This window comes from Micropterus salmoides, unplaced genomic scaffold (assembly GCF_014851395.1).
Source record: "Micropterus salmoides isolate LMB-PRFRI ecotype aquatic unplaced genomic scaffold, ASM1485139v1 Ms_hic_scaffold_15, whole genome shotgun sequence".
Taxonomy (NCBI): domain Eukaryota; kingdom Metazoa; phylum Chordata; class Actinopteri; order Centrarchiformes; family Centrarchidae; genus Micropterus; species Micropterus salmoides.
In genome coordinates, this window is record NW_024040596.1 from 3,300,865 (window position 1) to 3,324,321 (window position 23,457).

Sequence of the window (23,457 nt, forward strand, 5' to 3'; positions counted from 1 at the left end):
ATAATAATAATAATAATACATTTTATTTATAGTTGCCTTTCTGAACACTCAAGGTCACCTCACTAAACACAATAAAACAGTACAGCAATAAATCGATAGAATTAACAACTATAATTATGGGGTGAATAAAATCAGGGTACAAAACAACTGGAAACAAAGATTGCTGTGATCACGTGGGATATGCCAGTTTAAAAAGATGTGTTTTCAGGCGGGATTTAAAAATGGAAAGCGAGTCAATGTTGCGGATGTCTGGTGGAAGAGAGTTCCAGAGACGAGGGGCAGAGCGGCTGAAGGCTCTGAACCCCGTGGTGGTCAGACGAGCAGGAGGTACAGTGAGGTGAATAGAAGAAGAAGACCACCTAATAGTATGGGTGGGTGTGTTGATATGAAGGAGGTCGGTGAGGTACAGAGGAGCGAGGTTATGAATGGCCTCTGAAGGTCTGGAGCAGAGTCTTGAAATCAATGCGGTATTTAACTGGGAGCCGATGAAGCTGCTGAAGGACAGGAGTAATATGTCAGTATATATTACATACTGATACATATCAGTCTAGGATCACACCAAGAATCTTGACCTGAGGGTAAGGGAAAACTGTGGAGTTGTCAATGGTAAGAGAAAAACTGTCAGATTTAGTCAAAGTGGATTAGGTGCCAATGAGGAGAACCTCTGTTTTGTCACTGTTAAGTTTGAGGAAGTTGCAGGAGAACCAGGATTTGATTTCCGTTAGGCAATCAGAGAGGGAGGTGGGTGGGAGAGATGTGGTAGGTTTGGTGGACAGGTAGAGCTGGGTGTCATCCGAATAGCAGTGGAAATGGAGGTTAAATTTACGAAAGATATGGCCAAGAGGATGCAGCTAGATGATGAACAGAAGGGGCCCCAGGACAGAGCCCTGGGTAACACCGGTAGTGACAGGGGATAGCTCCGATTTGAAATGTTTGAGCTGGATGAACTGAGTGCGGCCAGAGAGATATGATTTAAACCAGCCCAAGGGTGTATCAATGAAACCAATAGAGACTAATCTGTCAAGGAGGATGTTAAGAGAGATTGTGTCAAAGGCTGCACTCAGATCAAGGAGGATGAGAATAGTTAGTAGTCCGGAATCAGCTGCCACGAGAAGATCATTGGTGATTTTTACCAGAGCTGTTTCTGTGCTATGGCAAAGACGCAAACCAGATTGGAATTGTTCATAGAGGTTATTGTCAGACATGTGTGCATGAACCTGATATGCAACTGTTTTTTCAAGGATTTTAGAAAGAAAAGGTAGGTTAGAAATAGGTTTCTTAAGTATAGGAGTTATTGTAGCTGATTTTAGAGACGAGGGAACAATACCAGAGGTGAGAGAGGAATGTATAATGGTAGTTATTTGGGAATAGAGGGAGGGTAGGCAGGCTTTTACTAAGACAGAAGAAAGAGGGTCAAGCTGACAAGTAGTTGATTTCAAATTTCTAATAATGTCCAATACTTCAGCAACAGAGGGAAGCGAGAAACTGGAAAATGAACGAGAATGAGGTGTCGGCAGAACTGAAAAAGACAGACTGTGAGAGGTATTAGTAGTCAGTTGCTGGTGAATATTGTGTACTTCGGAATTAAAAAATGACATTAAGGAGTTACAGTAAGCAGATGAGTACAGATGAGGCGCGAGAGAGTCCGGTGGTCGTAGTACGTTGTTGACCTTGGAGAACAGGGCTCTGGTGTTTCCTTCACCTGAACTAATTATATGCATAATAGGTGGATTTGGCTGTAGAAACAGCGTCCTTGTAGTGGAGAATGTGGTTTTTGTACATTTCTTGGTGCACATTTAGTCCAGTTTTCTTGTAAAGATGTTCCGGGCGACGACCTTTTACCTTGAGCTGGCGTAGTTCTGATGTAAACCATGGGGCAGAATGGGTGAAGGAAACAGTCAGGGTTTTTAAAGGAGCTAGAGAATTTACAATGTTTTGTAGGCCATCGTTGTGGTGAGAAACCAGTTCATCGGGGGTTGGAAAAACAGTTTATACTGGGGAGGCAGTCATTTTCACTACGGAGAGTGTTTAAATTAATCTCCTTAATATTTCTGAATGAAATGACACGGGCAGTTTTATTTTGGACAGTGTTAAGTTGACATCAAAAGAAATTAACATGTGATCAGAAATGGCCAACCCACTGCATTTCTGAAATACTGGGGTAACGGCAGTATTTTTTCACAAGACAAAAAGACAAAACTACGAGAAAGAGATCATTTTTGATCATTTGTCCATGTAACATGAAATTACAAAAGAAAGAGTCACTTTTGGCCAGCACATATTTCAGTGATAATGGTGATTATTCAGCAAAAGTTTTAAGTTGCTTTTTTTTAGATTAAATAAAAGTACATGAAATATATTCATTTAATTTACATAAAGCTTTATTAGCAGTAAACTTCACTTTGTTTTTGTAATGCCTCTTCATTAAGATGAGGATTTGGCAGGGGCAAAACCACAGCAAAAATAGCACTTAACCCGTCTGCACTCAGTGTTTGGGCATTTCTGTATCTCATTTCTCCTCAGGAACAGTTTTGTCATTTGGCCAAAGCGCTGTCCGTGTTAAAGCAGCCTAAAACTGGCACTTAATGCTCCTTTACTTCTCTCTGCAAGTTGTCCCCAGAAACTCTGTCACCTCTGAGGAGTCGGAGGAGTTAAAGGCTGACTCCTCCGCTCGTCTGTGAAGCTCTTTTGTGCACACATTCGCAGGAGGAGGAGTGGCAGAGAATGTCAGTGTGGGTTTGTGCATGTTGCTGTTCAGCACAGACAGTTTCTAAGAGTTACATGGTGAATTTGTGTCCAATTTCCCTTCAGCGTGAGGCAGATGAATCCTTTTTTCAAGCTCTGATAGCTGTTGAAGAGTTCAGTCGCGAACTGCTCTTTGTAACACCGGAGAGAAAGATTATCACAAATTCAGCAGCTGACGTCTTTAACAACATGTGAGTAGCAAGCTCAGTACTATAGATGTGCAGGTTTGCAGTGAGCCAGAAACTTGATTTCCACTTTATCTGGAAATGTTCTTAATTACTACATCAGGTTGTCTATTATCCAAACACTTGGCCACATTGTGTTTTATATGTTAATGATTATTATTATTATTTTTTTTACTGTTTCAACCACTCTTATGTGGAAAGTTATCCTTTGAAGTTTAATCTTTTACAAATGCTTTTATCCACTACTGACAAAAAGTTAAGGCACATTGCAGGCACATGTGGCGGTCTGTTTTTTTTGTGCCTTAGAGAATAATCCATATTTATTAAAACGTGATTCTATTTTTGTAGTTTTGGTAAAGTTGCAACAGGTCTCAAGGGGAAAGAAACTCAAGCCACGTGGTCCGACAGGTGTTAAATAAAAGCCTCCAGTTTGCCAAACTTATTTGGAAGAAAAGCTGTAAAATTGTTGCCCAAACTGTCCCTTGTAAACACCTTTCAGTTTGCAGACCAACTTCACGGTTCAGCTGTGGTGAACCTGAAGTTGTAGTGTTGAAGTGTTTTTTTAATCATTGAAATAATGACAAAATGACAAAATAAGTAGTAATAAATTGGAGTTATCATTAAACTCTACATCAAGGCTACATCAACTCCATGAAATTAAGTTTCCATGTAAGCTTATTTTCTGATTTTGTTAAGTTAATGTTTATCCAAGGTCCAATAAGAATTTCCTTTTCCTCATGTCTAGAAGTGGCAGCCCGTGTGTGTGTGTGTGTGTGTGTGTTGTTTTGCATTTTCTCACCAGGAGGTTAATGCTTCAGCTTTGATCCCATACACATTAGTCAGAGGGAGATGTCTACGCTCCTGTCCCCACAGCATTAACTTTTCAAACAGAAGGGATGAGTTGACCACGCCTGCCCTGTTGGGCACAGACTGTTTGCTGCTGGGGTTCAAATGGGCCACGTCAAATTTAAGTCTGTATTTGTTGTGGGGGGGTGGAGTTAATAATCTTGGTGGATGCAACAGAATGATATCACTGCTGATGGTGTTTTGGCCCAACAGATGACTGAGAGTAGTTTAAGTACCAGGTGAGTAGTAAATCATCACAGACAGTCGGCATGTTTCCATCTAACTGTCCTGCGAATTTTAAGCGGACTTTTGAAATGTCGCAAAAAAGAAAAAAAAAAGTACATGCGAAATATGTGCGTTTTGGAGCGAATAAACCAGGCTATGGCGAGCGTAGTTACATCAGTTGTTGACGTTACACATGGCTGTAATAAACAAGAGGTATGGGTTCCAAACAAAACCAGTCGCATGAACCTGATGGCCAATGATCTTAGAAAAATGCAGAGAGGTCCTCAGGAATGTGTTTCAAGTGCGCAAACATGTCTCTGCGCATTACGGGAATATCCGGCAAGACATCAACAGCGAAACAGTGAAATATAACTAACTAATTCTAGATAGTACTGTTTTATAGACTTTCCTAAAATTTACACATTCCAGCTGCCAGTCTTCAGTGATTCCTGTTCATTGAGCATTTGACTAATGTGACTGCTGCACCTGGTTCTCTAGCTACTCTCATGACTGTCACCTATTTTGTTGCCCTTTCTTGTAATATTTAATAGTGCTCAAATGTTAATAATAATCTCATACTTCAATTGACGTGGTAGGAAAACTCCCACAGTATGGAGGTCAGCGGTCAGGTTCAGGTGCAGAGCAGCACACTTGATCAGGAGTCTAGCCATTCTGTTCCAGATGAGCTGTTTCATGATTAAATGCAAAATGGGATAAACTTGTAAAGTGAAATGATTTGAGTGTGGACATCAGGCTCTGAACAGCAGCTGTCCACCTACAGCCTGAATATTCTCAGCCATCTGAAACCATCCCCCCCCAGGTGCCAAAAGCAAAGCTGCTCCATAAGAATGTGATTTCATCAAAACAAGAAGATGCAGAGGTGAAATGTCTGGTATTTTGTGTTGGCAACAGGCTTCCATGCTATCAATCCCTCAGTCTGGTCTGAGGCTTTGGACGGATTAGGCTGCTTTGACTCCAAATTTTGCACAGTTCCGATTGCGTAACAGCCAAGAGTGACAAATAAAGGCCTTCTAAGAAAGACTGCATTGGACACAAAGAGAGAACAAGTGCCTTGTGTTGTGGAGTGTCCCCATTTGGACCCTGGCTGCGGGGGCACAGGGACAGGGGTTTCTGCCAGGCGACCACTGACGGGCCACTGACTGTGGGGCAAGTGTTTGTGTGCTACACCAAATACGGAAGCTGTCTGTCAGACAGAGGCTGTTTAGTTTCGGATATAACAGAAGCTAACAGTTAGTAACTTTTGTTATATTCAGATCCTTAAAAATCTGAATTTCACCCAGGAAAATGTACGGTGAACTTTTAACTTGGTACAATAGTGTGAGTATTATAAAGGTCCTTGCAGGACATGGCTAATCCTGGGGGAGAGAGTGCTAGTTATCTGCCCTCCATATTGTGAGGGAATGAATGAGTGGTTTGTTACCTCCTTGAGGATGCAGCTTTACTCCAGCTGTTGGCCAGACATTCTCTCTCCCTCTTTCTTTTTCTCCAGCCATCTTTACACAGCTGATCTGGCAGAGCCAGGACATAATTAATCATCACATCACTTTCTGCAAGCTCTTCTCCCAAGATCTGCTCTTCATGTAGTTTTTATCCAAGTATTAATGCCTTTGACCTGTAGAAAGAGGGCCCTTAGAAAGCCCCTTATCTTTCTAAACAATTAACTTTTTCTCGGGGGTGATATCTTTCTTAACTAGGACATTTATAAGTCTGGTAAATTCACTTAGCCTAACTTTGTTAGTTAGTTAACTGGACAGACATTCACACACGCCTTCTCGCAGGTGATGGAGTGCTCAGTGTGCTTGTTTCATGTAAGATGGCTACCCTCGTCCCTCATTTTTCAGTGTTAAATATTTGTGCTTAGTATATACAATAGGGCTGGGCACTATGTGCAAAAATGTTATCATGATAAAAACATTTCATATCATTCGATATTGATAATTCACGATGAATGTCAAATTAATATTTCTTTGAAGTTTAAAGGCTGATTTTTGCTCCTGAATGAAAATTGAAGGACCAGATGGTTAATTATGTGGTTAAACTTTTCTTTACGGTCAGAACGTGCCAAACACTTGATGCCAAACAGTGGATCACTTCACATATCTGAGGTAGAACATTCAAAACAGAAAAATATAACTCTTTCTTCAGTCCCTTTTCCTCAACAAAATAAACATCTTAACAGACAAATTAAGTGCTAATTTGTTTGTGATGATCTAATGAATTAAATAAAATAATTACTGACAATATATTGAACATTTGTTATTGAGGAAAATTATATTGCGATAATTATCATTATTGTTTTATTGCCCAGCCCTACTATACAACGAGTCCAATAAAATAAGTAGAGAGACAAAGACCAAGAGTAGCCTTTTCTTTATTAGGCACCCCTGTCTTGTTGCGGGTTTGTTAGTGGCCCGGGGCATCTTTCTGCATGGGTCACTTAGCTTACTAAATAGACCCCTCCTGAGCCAAGAGGGGGGGAGGACACGGCTGATGAACTTTACAAGGAAAAAGGGACTATGTTTTCAGCGTGAACTCTATCGCTTTCATTTTGGCTCCATGGGGAACACTGGCCTCTCCTCTCCTGTTATTATCTTTCTTCTTAAAGCGAGTTCTGTTCATGCACCGGCCCTTCCTGGTCTTTGTCACTTCACTAGAAACATTGCTTGAAAAAGCAGCGTTATACTAGACATTATACTGGCAGTAACATCAAGGGACCCACACTGGTCATGTCCATTTTTCTCAATTGTGCACCTTCACCTGTTGGTTTAGGATTTCTCCAGGGTAGATGGTGGCGCAGGGTCAAACTGCCGCCCAGATTCAGACCCGGGTACCTCAGGTTGTGAGAGAGCCGGTGTCTGCTACTATTTGTTCAGGGCACCTACATGGATAGGGACGGGATAGGATGTGATAAATATGTGTTACGCCATCCTGGTCATTCTTTTGGTCCAAGAAGTGGCCAGTTACACAATGTGTTGGCCAACAGAGGGATTGAGACAGCAGTGAGATGACTTAAGTACAAGTGAACCAGCCAATCAAAATATGGGAGATTAATATCTTTTTTCTTTTTTTTTATCAAACTGGTGGTCAATGTCTTACATCTTGTTTTTGTAGAATTTTACAAGAAATATCTCTTCCACTGGGACAATGAAGTCTTTTATTTTTTTTACCCCTCTCCCTCTGGATGTCTGTGTCTTGCATTTTGAAAAGCGAAGAACAAAAGCAGTCATTTTGGACTCTGGAAAATTCTACATCCCAATAATGAAAGTATTTGTCGCCTGAGGGTACTCAAAATATTCTTGACAGTTTAACCCGCTGTAAAGAATCATATTGATGCAGCTCTAATAACGGGACGTATACGGTCATGGAGCGTGACCAGTCTGAAGCACTTATCAGGATGGTGATTAGCACAAGAGCTGACAAGAGCCGCTTTAAGGAGGGTCTGCGTTAACTATCTAGGCTTCAGGCAAAATGAAGTGGTACTGGCTTTGTAGTCTCTCCAGACCATAGCTAGCAAGAGTTAGCCCATCAAAGCTTCTCCTCACCTCTAGAGCTAGATCCCTACAGCCAGCTCATCAGACGCTCTCCTCATTTGGCCCTCAAAATTTTCCCTATGTAACCCTGCAGCTAACGACCGCTGATGACTTTTCCTGAGACACAACCGCATCCAGAGTGAAACGTAATGCTGTGCATGGATGAACTGTCTGACTGATATGTAGCACATGGTGTGCGTGTTGGTTACGGCTATGCTTTTTGTTTTCAGCAGTATTTGAGTTATATATAGCCCCTACTTCTGACCAATACTGGCTACAGGTTATTGGTGGTAGATTAGAAGTTATGTTTCGTAGCACTTTTAAATACTGAGGCTTTGATACGCTTAGATATGAGAAACAGGATTTTAAAAATGTACCTTGTGTTCAACTTTGAGGCATATTTTTGGAATAATATACAATACTACCTAAAGCGATGTCATAAGGGCGGTTTTGGTCAGTTTGAAGGTGAAGAGAACAACCCTATTGACAGTGATCAATATCATCCTCCTGCCTGCACCAAACCACCCTCCATTACCTTATCCTTTTGTTTCCCCAATCATAGCAAGTTTGCACTCTCACATATTGATTCACAGTAATGTTTGATGTATATTTAATGAGCTGCAGGGCAACGAGTTCCTGTACTTACATTTGACTAAGCGTTTTGGGGCTACGGTTGTTGGCAATAGCTAAACTGCTAAATAGATTACAGATCAGCCTTCTCTGATCCCGATAAATCAATTTAATCCAGCTCAGAAGATGTGATAGTCTCTTGTGTAGATCATTTACAAGGCTTCTTTAATAGCTGTCCTTGAGCCCTCTCAAATAGTAAAGGCATGCTTTGTTGCCAAATCAATAGTTAAACCATTAACTTATACCAAATATGGTACCAGACTATACTTAGATACGATTAAACTATGGCTATCTACTCAATCTCTTTATTCTCGCTTCATTCTTCTTGAATGTAAATACACTTAGAGCTTTATTCTTGTCGGGCTATTAATGGTTGTAGGAGTTGAGGCCTGAGGGGACGTTCTCAGAAAGTGTTTCATCTTTGTTTTTATTAATGTCACACTTGTGGCCAGTAGACATGGACCCCCAACTGTTTTGGAATGCCCACAAGGTCGGTCTCTCTCTCTCTCTCTCTCTCTCTCTCTCTCTCTCACACACAAGCACAGAGTAGTGTGTTTGTCCATGTATGCTACAAGGGGAAACATGCTATTTCCGCTGTAAAGGAGGATCCATTGCCAATAGGGGTCAGAGCTCAAAGTTTAAAGATCAAGAGGCCACACAGATGCACCATCTGGTCCACAGAACCTCAAAATAACTGGCAGCACCTTCCATCTACAACACTTCCCACTCAGAGTTCAGTTTTGATCTACGGTGTTGCGCATCTACAATACTTTACCTGTGACTGTCTAGACTAGGATATTCTTCTGACTAATGTGCTCGGGATCACAGAGCGAACATTCACCTCCCCTGGGAGTATGTAAAAACACACCAGCTTGCACACATACATAGGCCCTCTCTTATCGCACGAAGGAACGCCGTCATCAGTTATTTGTAGAGGCTTATGCTCGTTCATTTCAACCAAATGAAAACAGCAACAGACACAGCACCACGCAGAATGAGTCTCAACATAAATAGTCTGCTCGCCATAGAAAGTCTCACAAGTGTAAAGTGACAGATTAGATTTCCTGTAGTACAAATGGGGGTTCTGTGGGCCGCTCGTTAGTCACGTTGTCTCTAAAGTGAAGACATGAGCTTGTTAAAGATGGCTGTCTAAATCGGGCTTTCATTTGATGTAAGAGTGGGACCATAGCACAGCTGCCCTCACTGAGTCATTACCATCATCACCGAAAGAAAAGGGAGAGAGGCCAGGAGAAGGATGTGGGGCTAGGAAGAGTGAAGAGAAACAAGAGGGTTGGTGTGAGTCAAATAAGGGAGAACAGTGCAATCCATAATCATGTAACTTCCTCTCAATCTCCTTGAAATGAGGATGTAAATAGGAAAACATTTTTGTGGAGGCCAAAGTCACATGTTTATTGTTATCAGTCAGTCTGACAAATGTGGTTGTTGTCAATTGTTCTGGATTGTGGTTTGCAATAGTAAGGTGACTGTCCTGCATGCTAATGTGCACAGATGGCTAGGTGATATGAACTGGACCAAGGACTGAGGAGCTTTGTGGGATAAAGGTTTTGTTTTGTGTGTATGTGTGCATATATTACCATAGGTTGCATTTGTAAACCAGCCTCGTGTCTCAGTGTACAACTGCTGTAAATCATCTACGTCTGACTTTATCCATGATTTTTTTAGTCTTTACCAGTAAGACAATGAGCCCCTCTTACATTCTATAAAAATCAGACCAGCAGCCACCCAATGTATTCATCTTTCTATTTTTTAACCACTAAGCTTTTCTGTTTTCTCGATCTGCCTGCAGCAGGGTGGAGTTTTCTCTCTGCTTGCTAGCTTGGAGAGAGCTTGTTAAATGACTGTTGTTGGACGAAGTAATTCTTTCCATTACATTAGTGTTTTTAACACCAGTGAGCTAAAGGAGGGGCATCTCTCTATGTGCATGGAAAGGACTTAATTCTACGAATGTCGGTGGATGCCATATTATGTTTTTCAGCACTTTTCCAGCCAAGTTCTATATACTGGATTCATTTGAAGACATATATATTAAGGATATGTTAGTAAAGTAAACACCTTATGTTTGTTTTGGGGGCTAGTAATAAACGTAGTAGGTGTGCGAGAGACCCAAAACCTGAAGGGACTTGAAGGGATGTCTATGTATCAATCTCTATACTCTGGATTTCAATGATCACCCTCCCCCCGCCACCTTCTCCCACATACACAGTCAAACAGGCTGTTGTGATAGACCTCCCACATACGCACACACAGCAGAGGCAGCCTTTAGACAAGTGCGAGCCACTCAGCAGCCAGCAACAGCAGTAGCTGTCCTGATCCGGCCAGACAGCTATTCAGGAGAGGGAGGTGGAGAAGGAACAGTAGCCAAAACAGACTACCCCAACTCCTGCTGTAATCCCTCATGTCCCACTCCAGGGGCTCCTCTCCGGGGCTTTTCCCAGCTTAATTGGGACTGTACGTCGTGCACTGCTCACACAGGTAGGGGAACCTCCTCTCGTGGAGGTGTTTCTGCTTTTTCCTTTGCCAAAGCTTTGACTAACTTTGAGGCAACTAGTGTGTTGTTGTTCAGGCATTAAGTGTGTAAAATCAGCTGAGCTGTGTGACTGATAATCCTAAGAAGTTAGGGGAGCTCTTCTTTTACGACTTATGTCTATGTTTATCGTCGCGACTGATGCATGAAAAGAGCGTGCGCTCATGTGGATGGGAATGCATGCACAGCCCTTAACTTGATACTTAAGCAGTTTCATGAGCTATATAAATGTGTTATGATGACTTGATTTGGAACCTGCTGTCTTAGCAGCTGACTTTCCAGAGGAGACAACATAGACTTTAGTGGAGAATTCACATTAGCAGCTACCAAAAATCTGAACTTTTGCATCACAATTGGTCTTTTTTTGGCCATGGTTTGTATTGACTGTGGTAATCATGAACTTGACTACCTCAAGTATTAAGCTGACTAGACCACAGGTACTGACACTGAAGATGCAGTCTAAATGGCTTGTGATACTGCAACAGGCCATTATCGGTCTAGACTGGGCTAGAAGCTACCGCAGCCTCTTTTTTCCCCACATGTGGTCCACCAATGGACTGTACCCATCAAAGTAAAATTGTTAAGGGATTAGTAGTAGAAAACATACAATGTGAGTTTCTGTGGCCAAGAGCCACCAGATTTGTTTCCACCAGCAGCAACAGTGTAGCTGCAACAGTGCGCCATTTCCTTGGCAAGCTGCCCCGGGACAGCCAAGGAGACCTTGCAGTACCCAGCTCGTCTACGCCCACCAAGCTCTATTACAGAGCCCTGTATTCACTAAAGCTGAGATCAAGATATCTATAAGTTACAGAGACACAGACAGCTTCTTTATGCAGCTCCTTTCCCAGCTGTAGAATCTGATTTGGGTATCAGGACAAGTCTCATCATGGGTTATGAGATTTTGAGAACTTTAATACTTTGGTAGAAGAGGACTCGTCTGAAAAGGTAATGTTTTTCTCTGGAGAATGTGATTTTCTTTTTTGACATTACAGTTTTAAAGAGCAGACTCACCAATAGCCTTTGATCACATAAAAGTAGTGATGCATCTGTCTGCACTGGTGCACTGTTGGCTGTGTGAGATAATGCAGGAGGGAGGGGAAAAAGTACATTTAAGCTTGTGTGTGTATGTGTGTTTCAGCCTTTACGCTTTGACTCTCAGTATGTTGGGTTTTTGTTTTGCTTTGGGTTTCGGAGGCCAGGAAAAGCCTCCAGGCCTTCCTCACTCAGTGAGTCTGATTTTCCAGTGATGACTAAATTTTTCTGATTAGGCACCCTACTTCCTCTTCACTGGACCTGGGTGTGGTTATGTGTGAATGTGAATGGTTGTGAATGTACTGTATGTGTGCATATGCATTTGTTCAGTTAACACAATCTACTTTGCAGCATTCCATCAGATCTTATGAGTTGATTGCCGTATTGGTAGATTAAAAGTCTCAGATGTCCATTCATCTATCTGTTTTCTACATCAGCGTATCCCGTTCACAGTTGTGGGGATCGTAAGCAAATAAAATCAACAACTGATTCCTCTTTTATAATGTAAGTATTCCTCGGGTGGCACAGATGAACTGCAAGGCAAGCTCGTGTGATTTCATTGTTTTTTCCACAGTACATGCCACAGACACTGGTCATTTCCAGAAGCTGGTAGAATAGATGGACATGAGCCAGTATTTAATTTAATGGCAGCTGTTTTGGCCATGCCCACACAATATCCTGATACCCCATCTCTATGATAGCTCTCCACTCTTCGCTTCTTAGTGTCTTGTTGAATCCCGTGTTACTTTATTTAGAGGATTACAGATTTATTTCTGTAATGGCAAAACTACTATGGCTCTAAAAATACATGAGCGATTGAAAATGAATGGGTTGTGGAAAGCTGAATTATTGTTGTATTTGGCTTAATCTGATTCTAATGAGCCTCTCTCGTACTACTCTGTTTTAGAAGTCATCCATACCCAAGGACCACTGGACGGCAGCCTCTACGCCAAAGTTCGTAAAAAGGAGTCCGTTGAAGGAACAGTCACAGCAAACGGGCTCCCACCCACTGCTGCTGAACATGCCCTGCCTGCAGTTGACCATGCCTTGTCAGTGAGCAGCGACTCAGGAAACTCTACTGCCTCCATCAAAACTGACCGAACAGATGAAGCAGCAGCAGCCCTTCAGGCTTCCACAGTGAGCCAGACAAACGTTCCTGTAGGTGAGGAGCTACCCTTAGTCCATCCCCACGCCCCACCTGCACAACATCCAATCAGTCCCCAAGAGAAACAGGAGCTTGAGCAGCTGCTGAGTGGCTTGGAGGGTCCCATGCATCGACAGGGCTACCTGTCTACCCCAACCTCTTCTGTTGGAGGCATGCTTCACCTTGTGCCTGCCCAGGTCCATGTCAATGGGCACAATAACATTGACCGTGAGACAGACATTTTTGGATGATGAGCTGCCCACCAGTCAAGAGGGCAACAGTGTGGATAGTCTAGGGACGTTCTCCTCAACAGATGGACGGGCTACACCAGCTGACCTTTACTACCAGTCTGAGTCAATTATCAATGGGCAGGAACATGTGCCATATCTAGAGCGCAGCGTCCCAGAAAAGCCTCTGGAAACCATCAAGCTACAGGTTGGCATATCCGATAAGCCTGTTGGCATATCCGATAAGCCTGTCACTTTGACACAAAATAATTTATCCCCATCCCCTGGTAATTACATGCCTACCCAGAATGGCAATCTGTACCGCTCTCAGTCTTTTGGTGCAGAGCCAAATTCTATGCCACAAGCTCCCGCCCGCACCACCAGTAGCAGGGATGCCGTCCAGCGTGGCCTCAACGTTTGGCAGCAGTTCGGTGTACCCGAGGAGCCAGTAACCGAAGGCCTCACTTTTGGTCCACTTCCTCCTGTAGCAGTAATGTCCAGCCACCACAGCCTCCCACAGTTCCCTCATCGTCACAGCGCCTCCCAGAAAGAAATTGAGCAATCGATTGAAACCCTCAATCTCCTCATGTTGGATTTGGAACCAGGTCATTCGCTGGTGCCAAAGTCCCAAAGTGCTCCACTGCGGGAAAACGTTGTAGTTACCACCCAGCCGTCCTTCTCCCAGAGCCAAACCAGGCCTTCCTGCCAGCCTGATGTCGCCGTTCATACCCACTTTTCTGGCCCTACGTCCAGCCGGGCCAGCCACTCGTCACCGGCTCAGATATCACCTGGGAAGCCTAGTACACCAGAGCCTGCACCTGTCCAGGGATCTCTGAGTAACAGATCTGATATGGCTGGAGCCTGTCCTTCCTCACAAGCCTCTGCCTCTGTAGCTGGTCATACCCAGCTCAGGCCCATCAACACCTACCCACCAAGCACATTGTCCCAGTCTGCAGAAGTGTCTGAGCCCCAGAGAAGCCCTTGTGCTTCCTCAGCATCACCCCAGCCAAGAGACAATGAACCAGATGAAGTCTTCAACGTTGAAGGTCTGGTGGCCCAAAGAGTGGCTGGTAAGATCCACCATTAAGTTATTTCATGCTGATACCTAGCTCTATTTGTGACCTAAGCACCTTTCATTTAAACATAAAAGACATCTTCAAATGTATTTGAGATCTCACACGTTTCTATTGTTTGATAAAATGTTTGGGGAGGATAAAACCATGCTTAAAATCCAATATTTCCACAGACTGAGCCACTCCCCTCCTACATTTTTCTTTGTTGGATGGCTTTAATTTCGCCTGTCTGAAGCACTTTCATAATTCTGAGCAAACTGTACATCTTTGAGATCACTGCGGCTGGAAAAATTTCATTCGACAGACTGCTGAGGTCACAGATGTGACTTCCCAACACCTTGACCTGCAGAAGAAGGAAACCACACTATTTCATTTTCAATAGCATGATGAGACAGATAAATACGGTATGTCATGTCACAGTTAGGTCACGATGCTGGTTAATTCTCATTGTACGTACAGTTCATGCAGTCCGTTTCTAGGTGTCTGCTCTGATTCAAAGAGTTTTACTCTGATGTTGGGCTGGCCTTGTCATTTTACAGTCAGCATTGTCTATAGAACTCACACTCCCAAGATGTTTCAATGAGTCTTGGTTGTAGCCTTCCCCTATAGCGTGAATGTCACCTCATCAGTCCCCATCACTCAAGCTCAAACAGGAAGTGTTCTTTCCTGTCCAGCAGGTTGACTGTCCCTAGATAAGCACATCAGACATTCTGCAGAGCAGCAAGAAATGGAAGAAAGTCAACATAAAGCAGTGTGATAGCTGAGCCCTCAGATTACAAATGCAGAAAGAGGTTTTCTAGAATCAACAATACAGTTCACTTCACTTTACTACCATTTAAATGTAGACTAAATTCTAGTTTAATACCTATATGAGTTGGAAATGTAGTGTATTGTTTGTTTGAGGTAAATGAGAACCACGTCGGATTACTTTCTAATTCCTGTATTATAGAAATCATCCCCTTTTCATGACTTGTTTGGAGAGAGAAAAAAAAAAGTTTCACTTCTGGTTTTTAATGTGGCATTTATAGGTTAGCATGCACATCAGCACTCATAGGTTAAAGTCCCTGAACAGGTATGAGCATCTTTTCTATACATGGAAAATATCTGTCAGTTACCTTCTTGTTCTCTTGTTCTTGTCAGAGGCGGGACCTCTTCTTGCTTGTTTTCCTTTTCCTTTTTGTTTTGTCATCATCATTCTTCTCTCTCTCATCATTCATCTGTTTACCCAGAATACTCGGCTCGTGTCCAACGTGTCATCCCAAGCATTACCTCCTCTCAGTCTGAGCACCGCCGTTCTCACTCCCTCTCGGGTTGGTTCTCCCATCCTGTCTGAAGGAACACTTAAAAAAAAAGAAAAAAGAAAAAGGAGAGGTTCTTTTTTCAAGTGTTCCTTCAATTCAAGTTCAAGTCTGTATCTGCTTTGCCTTTGAGTGCTGTGGGCTTTGTTTTGCATTTCATGATCTGTTTAACTCATTTTGCTTTTTGTTTCACTTCCTCTTTGTCCCTTTCATAAATAACACATTTTCCTTTGTCATCATCGGGTTTGTAGAGCAGCAGCAGCAGCATCCTGTCTGCATACATACTCACCCTTCATTCCTGTTTGTTCTGAGTTGCAGTTTTCTACCTCAAGGTTAGGTAATTACCTCAACTGTGGCATAGAAAAAAAATTGGGTAATGTTAAAGTTTCACAAGAATGGGACAAGGGAAGCACAAAGGAGGCTCTGTCCCTTGCCAGGAGAGTGCATGTCACAAGATCCATTTTGCCAAACTCGGGGAACAATTCCAGGGCCAGGATACACTGGCCTCATTCAAGGCTGCTTTTTTTCATTCGCACTATTTTGAACATTTACAAAGCCAGACAAAGGACACCAAATCTAGGAGAGAGACCACAGTCCTAGTTGGAAACATCACTAAAGCTGTGTGTGTCCACCGGGAGACAGCGACCACAATTCTGACAGGATTCCATTTAGGGTGTCAGGGGACAATCTGCCCTCATAACCGCAGACAGCCATATCCTTTTTAATGATGCAACACAAAGTCAAAGTCAAATGTTACAGAGTAGATCTTGGATTGTAGAGTTGGAATGAAGTTCTAATGAGGTCATATCTGCAGTCATCATGACGTTTATATTGTACAAGTAGTATTCACACAAATTTTATAGTATTTTTATAAAGAAATTTTTACGTTACTAATGCAATTTTGTTGTTGATCTGAACTGACCTTGTCGGGAATGCATTCCCCTCAGTCTTACCTTAGATAACCTCTCTCAGTTGCAGGTGTACACATGTGGAGACGGTGTTTTCCCTCCTTTAAAAAAAGAAGAAAATAAAGATTACCCATAAAGTTTATGTTTTTGGAATCAAACCCCGTGGTAATCCACATGATAACTGGATTTTAAATAGCTGACAAATGGGAGGAGAGGGAAAAAATAATGTCAGTCCTCGAGAATCTCCAGCCATCCCACCTGGAAACCATTAGCCGTCGCTAGGGCAACAGCGCAGTGTTTGACTGTACTCTACTGTAGAGCGGTGCATCGTGGGTACATCTGGTTCTCAGTTTCCAGCCTCGGTGCAATGGTGGGTGTGTTTCTGTTTGGGGGTGTTGACTACATGCTTTTCAAAGCTGTTTCAAGATTTTTTAGCCAACACCCTGCCAACACCAAGCTATTTTAAGCTGAAGGTAAATCAAGCACCCTAAAAGATGTCATGTTTATCATTGGTTCCTTTCTATTATGTAAAAATAGTACAGTGATTTATTAATTATTACTTAATAATGGTGATACAAAACACATAGAAGGATTGAAACTTCTTTGGATATTTTAGTTAGTGACCATTTAAGTATTCAAAATGCGTTATGTTTTTCCCCACCAGATTTTCGATAACTCTGCTTTGTGATTGGCTCTCACTCGTTGCCTCTGTTGGTTAGGTCGGATAAGATTACAGTTGAGGCAGAGTAGGGGGCAGGATTGATGCAAAGTTGTCGTCGGGATATTCGTATTTTCCCAGTTTCAGGCTTGTAAGGCGTGTGTCTCAGTGTTTCTCCCATGCTTGGAAATGATCATCATCAAACTGACAAAACCCCTCCGTCACATTAGTTAGGTCACTGTGAACTTATTCCACCTTGACATTTAGGTGTGAAAGAACTCTTAGAGAGAAAGAATAAGTACTCCAGGGCTTTTGTCGTAATCACAATATGATTTTTTTTATTGCAAAATCTGAAACATCAAGTAACACTTAGAAAGAGAGGGTAAGCTGCCTGAGTACCATTCTCCTATTATCCCCCGTTTCCCCCCTTGTTTCTTAAACCTACTGTATTTCCCGTCTTTCTCCTATTAACCTTTATCTTGTTCCAAAGCGCAGGGCAGCCAGTGACTGTCTTTCACATTGGCTTTGCTGCTTTGGCCAGCATTTTATGCTTTGCTACCTCGACCCGCCAGTCAATGCCATCGCACATTAGCTTAAAACTCTCAGCTCAAATTGTTTGTTTTATGCTGATCTCTCTCTCTCTCTCTCTCTCTGTCTCTCTCTCTCAGTTCAAGCCAGATTAACTGAAATGAGCTTACTGGCTGCTTTGAGGTTCGGCCAGCACTGGCCACATTGAGGCATTAGATAACCAAGAGTTTGCACCAGAGTATCAGAAAGTCTGATTATTTGTGTGAGAGAACATTTTCCCCCTGGAACTCCAAAAACTAGCTACTTATTATAGTTTCAGCTGATGCTAGAAGGGGTGAACATCAATTTAGGTAACATGTCCAATGTCAAGTTTTTACTTTCCCTAAACTTTTGTCTTGTTGTGGATATCAATAATTTATGAAATTGAGAATTTGTTTTGTTTAATTTTTGTGACTTAATGGGCTTCAGTTGGATCAGCAGCTCACCCTTCATTAACCTTGTGTGTGTGCATGTTTAATTCAAATGTTTTAAGAACCACAGCCTCCTGCATATCCTTTGCAGTGTTTTGATTGTCTGCAAAATGCACACGATGGCCTGTGCAGTGAGCATTCACAACGGCTGACAGCCATTAACCTCTGGTGACGGTGACTGATTTGCTTGAGGAGAGCAGTGCAGCCCATGCTTAATTTTAACACTCACTCGCGTGTCATCTCAGGTGTCCAGGCCCGTGCAGTGTCCTTGGACGAGCCTGCAACTCTGCCCCGCCGTCGCATCACCAGTGACGGCCAATACCAGAACGGTTCTGATGACGTCCCCTCTCCTGATGTCCCAGTTCGCTCCCCCATCCGCTGCGTTTCTCCTGAGTTTGTAAACGCCATAGCGATGAATCCTGGAGGAAGACCCAAGGAGGTAGAAAGCACACATCCTGGATCATGGTTTTGCACCTTTTTATTTGCACGTTGCCGTGCGTATGTGGTTTTTCATGTGATTGTTCTGCTCCCCAGAGACACATGCACAGCTACCGTGAGGCCTTCGAGGAGATGGATGGTGGCCCCATCAGTCCTACACCCACAGTTGGTGGTGAGGTGTTTCCCCAAACCCCTGCTTTCCCCATCTCGCCGCAAACCCCTTACTTCAACCTGTGTAAGTTCCCCCTCCAGCTGACTGAGGGCACTGTGGAGCTCAGGCATAAAATGTCACACTCATCACAAGTACTCGACAACAGGTCATGTCTTATGATATCTTTGTATATCTACAGTGGGTTAGGGTTACACAGTACTTATTTTAGTAGTGATTCAGCATTCATCAACTTATGAATGTCTTTAACTTGTGATGCTGAACTTCCTGTAGGAGAGGTCTTGAGGTGAAACACCTTTCATCGTGTTTTAAGACTCTCAGCAGTCACTTGCGGTACTTTGTCTCGACTTGTACAATAACTTCTCTTTTTATGTACGTCTTCCTTTGGTTTATTCCGAGTAGTGAAAAATTATCCCCACTATTACCTCATCTCATTTTCATTCAGATTGTAAATTGGCTGCATTTCCAATGTCCAGCGAATGAGTGGGCGCTTGCAGCGTTCTGGCCGTGCGTTGGCTCATCAAAATGCCTCAGTGGCCACATCTCGTGAAGACTGAATCCCTCTTTTCTCACAAGAATGTCTGCAGTCATCATTCAGTAGAGGCTGAATAAGTAAAAAAAGGGAATGAGAGAGAGAAAAGGCCAAGTCGGTTTGGTGCAACTGATGTGCAGCCCGTCTTTTTTATTGTAACTGTTTCACAAACAATAGAGCAGATCTTACAAGAAAATTCATGTTTAATTTATTCACTAAGACCAGAAAACGGAAGGGATATAGTTAGACTCACCATCAGACAAACACACACCCATTTCCCCATCCCGCCCTCTCCCAACCCCCTCACTCAGTCTCACATACACCCCACACTAAAACAAGAGTCATGTATTAGCTAAAGTGTCTGTTGCCTGTCTCCCCCAGGGCACAACCATAAAAGTTAGTCATAAAGACACACCATATTTTTAACTCCCAATCTGTCACATAACATCAGTGAGTACACGGTGACACTGAACAGTAACCTTATCTGAGATTAACAATAAATCTTTGGGGATAAATGTGAGGAAACACGTGTGTCCCTTCATTTTTCTGCGTATTTCATGGACCCTAAACCAGATTATCTTTTTCACGGCTAAGCACAAAACATGGTTAACTGTCATCAGTTAACTGAGATTAGTTTTGCAGTTATTTGCAAAACAAAAGATGCATGGTGAGCTTATTGATTAGTGCACGTGACACCAGATTAACTTACCATTACACCCCTTCATTTTGAGAAGGGTGTCCTCAAATCACATTCCAAAGCGTTTACTTCACCTGCCCTGCACACACCACCCACAATTAAATGTGGGGCATCTACGTTGCAAGTACAAAGAATAGATTTGGATTCTTTGGTAAGTGGATGATGCATGTCTCTCTACCGGAGTTCCACTGTCCCACAACGTCAGCCAAATTGATCCCCCATTCCTTAAACCCTGTCCCTTCTGTCTACCCCGAGTGACCCTTTACCCATCACTCATCACAGTTCTGCACCGCTTTGGCATGAGAGCCGCACGAGAGCAGCACTGGCAACAAAACGGACACAATGTAGAACATGCCCACACACATCAGACAACAGTTCATTTTGTCCTTGAAAAAGCAAACAACCTGCAGGTATTTGCCTTTTAAAATAGCTAATAAATGTGGCACAAAAACAGGGAACATGAACACACATCCATAGACACATACACATATTGCACAATGACACACAGTTATTGAGAACGTGTGCTGCTCTCTGTGTTGCTGTGGTCATCACTGTTTGGGTTCCTGTTGCTGCCTTGTTTTACCACAAACAGCACCCTGCCTGCGCTCCCCCGGCAGTCTTAATTGCGCAGCCATTTATGTCTTTCCTTTTGCTCATTATGCTAGAAATATGTGTTTCCAGAGGGTTTTTTTTTTCTCATGATTATTTGTGTTTACACTGGGGGGGGAATAAAGGAGTAGCTGGCACTGTAAAGGAGAACTAGAGGTGCAAGACAGCTTCATGAAGTGGAAAGAGTCACCTTGAATAAAACACCTAGCAAAAATAGGTGGAAGGATGACTAAGGCTCTCGTGGCGACACACTCTACTCCTCATCTTTCCCTCCAGTGTTAAGGTCAACGTAGCGGAGACTGTGTCAGAGTTGCCGTCTGGTGTCACTGCCCATTTGTCGCATTGTGATTGGTCACATGCATGTTTTGTCACTCCATCAGAGCATGAGCGCATCCCTCTGAACATGTCGCTCCTGTGTGTTAAGCTGTGTTGTATTTATTTATCGTCTTGACAGTTGTTTACCTGTCGATTAGTACATGATTACCAAGACGCAAGGTGAACGGACTAGATTGCCATTCAAAGAATACAGCAGGCCTTATGGAAATTGTGTTGGTTTTTATACACAATGGCATAATGGCATTCCAACTTAGTCATTTTTTTCCCAAAAAGGGATAAATCATTGTTAGACTGTGTCAGCAGGTAGCAGTTGTCAAGATGTCTATGATGTATGCTGTGTGTGTGATGCTGTGTGGTGACAAGTGTCCCGTTCCCTTCAGGTCGGTCCCCTCCTGGTCTTGCCAAGACTCCACTGTCAGCCCTGGGTTTGAAGCCCCACAACCCAGCGGAAATCCACCTCAACCAAACAGGCTCAGGTTGGTTGTTCTGTAACACTCTCAACCTTTGGTGGTCACTGTGGCAAGACAGGGAGAGGCAAGAGCCAAATCCAAGTTGTTACTGGTTTTATAATGTAAAGTTAGTTTTTTTGTTTACATCAGGAGCTGTTGTAAAACAGATATAAAACATGCCTACGCGTGAGCAGCTGAGAAACATGAAAATGAAATGATATTTAAATGGTCTAAAATGATAGACTTAGCATTTGAGCTGATGTGATCTTTAGACCCTTACAGCTAGTGTACGAGCACAATAGTGTTAATTTTGTTAATTTAAGTCCTGTGTCAAATGTCCTTGTTAGTTTTTTGTCATATTTAGTCCACCGTATACTATTTTTCTATAAGTCTGGGTGTTTTAGTCAAAAACAAATCAAAAGTATTTTAGTCTAGTTTTAGTCATTAACCATCATTTTAGTCTTTTCTAACTCATTAGTATAATTTTGATCAGCATTTTGGTCAACCTGCTAGAACCAAAATAGAGATATGATTCAAATGTCAGCTTTGTTCTCATTTTTATTGCAAAGGAGACATACCTCAAATCCCAGGTGGTTAGCCTTGATATGTCGCTTCTACTTTGTAGTGTTTGTTTTGTCCATAAATATTATAACCACATTGCTCGCAGTCCGATATAATTAGGCACTCTGTTTTTTTGTGTCCACCTCACTGTTTTTGTTATTTGAAATGGGACCGAATATCTAAGCGCCTCTTTCTCCCTAGCATGTTGTGTTCATCACCAGAGTTCGCATCCTCAGCATCACAGTAACGTTTACCTCGCCCACCAGGCGTCGCCCGGCACTCAAAGCAACAAGGAAGAAAAAAATACCGTCGAATGAACACACCGTTAAAGTAAAAATTTAGAGGGAGAAAATATGGCCTGTAATATTTTGTCTCCTCATTAAACTGACTTTATTAACGTTTTAACTTTATGAATTACATTTTAGTGTCGTCATTTTTCGTCAACAATACTGCACATTAATATTGTCACATTTGTCAGCGTATTGTCAGCGTTTAAGGACATTGTCGCCTTCTCGTCTTCGTCTCGTTATAGTCAGGGAAAAAAAAGTCGTTCACGAACATATTTCGTTTAGTTCCGTCTGACGAAAGTAACGCTAGAGCAGAAGAAGCTTGTCACCCTTTAACCCTTCTCAAAATACACTGTGTGTGCAACTGAAATCGGCACACATTACAGTAATATCATGAATTGAGTTATTTTGAGATTCACATGCCTGATTAAATGATTATATATTTTTTTTCAAACTCCCCTGCTGTACCTCTGTTTCTTGAAATGATTCTGTCTCTCTGGATTATCTCCAATGATGCTCCACAGATGATGAGAGCACTGAGGGTGAGGAAGGTAAGAGTGCGGGTAGAACGGCATAGATCGACATTCAAGGTTTTAATCTCCTCCACCCCCTATTGTTCAGTTATAGTCCACCTTCCATATCATGTGTGGCGTAACCATTTCGGTTTTTGTTTCCTGTCTGGAAAAGTCACTGCTACTCTCACGACTAAATACGCTTTCACAGGCATCTCATTTTTATCTTGTGCACTCTATTGGCAGACATTCATTTTCACGTATTCCTATTTTTTTTTTTGTCATTATATCACCCTCACTTTATTAGGGATTGTTGGCTTGGTGTTTACATCAACATCAAATACATTCCAAGCAGGAAAAACAAAACCACAGTGCTACAAAGCTAAAACCAATAACAAGACGAGCAGAATAGAAGTAAATGTGTGGCTCATAGAGAAACTTTTTTTTTTGTCTCCCATGCAGCACCAAGAAGCTATGTAGAGTCTGTGGCAAGGTCGGCAGTGGCAGGCGGAGAGCAGCCCACATCACCTCGGAGCCTTAGCCCACCAGAGGAGACTACAGGCCAGCAGAGAAGTCCTAGTCCCTCCTCCCACCCTTTGAACCCACCTTTGTCAAGCAGCAGCCCCATCCAGAGCTCACAGGGGTGAGTGAAATACGTAACGCCGAATAACGTTTTCGGTCCAAGGTCGAAGAGAAAAAACTTGTTCATATTTCACACTGTTTAAAAATAAAGGGTTGTCTTTTGAAGCCATAGGTAGCTTCTTCTTTGCAAGGACATACTCTGCCAATCTCTAAGGTTTTA

General features: G+C 42.6%; 1 protein-coding gene across 1 annotated transcript in view; it reads left to right on the top strand.

The window, feature by feature from the left end:
* Positions 1 to 23,457, top strand: part of LOC119903801 (tensin-1-like) — a 186,806-nt gene that overhangs the window by 152,362 nt on the left and 10,987 nt on the right. The window contains 7 exon segments of the mRNA XM_038720039.1: positions 12,667 to 13,145; positions 13,147 to 14,200; positions 15,433 to 15,513; positions 18,311 to 18,504; positions 18,600 to 18,738; positions 21,227 to 21,322; positions 23,118 to 23,298. Coding sequence (XP_038575967.1) covers positions 12,667 to 13,145; positions 13,147 to 14,200; positions 15,433 to 15,513; positions 18,311 to 18,504; positions 18,600 to 18,738; positions 21,227 to 21,322; positions 23,118 to 23,298 — 2,224 coding nt within the window.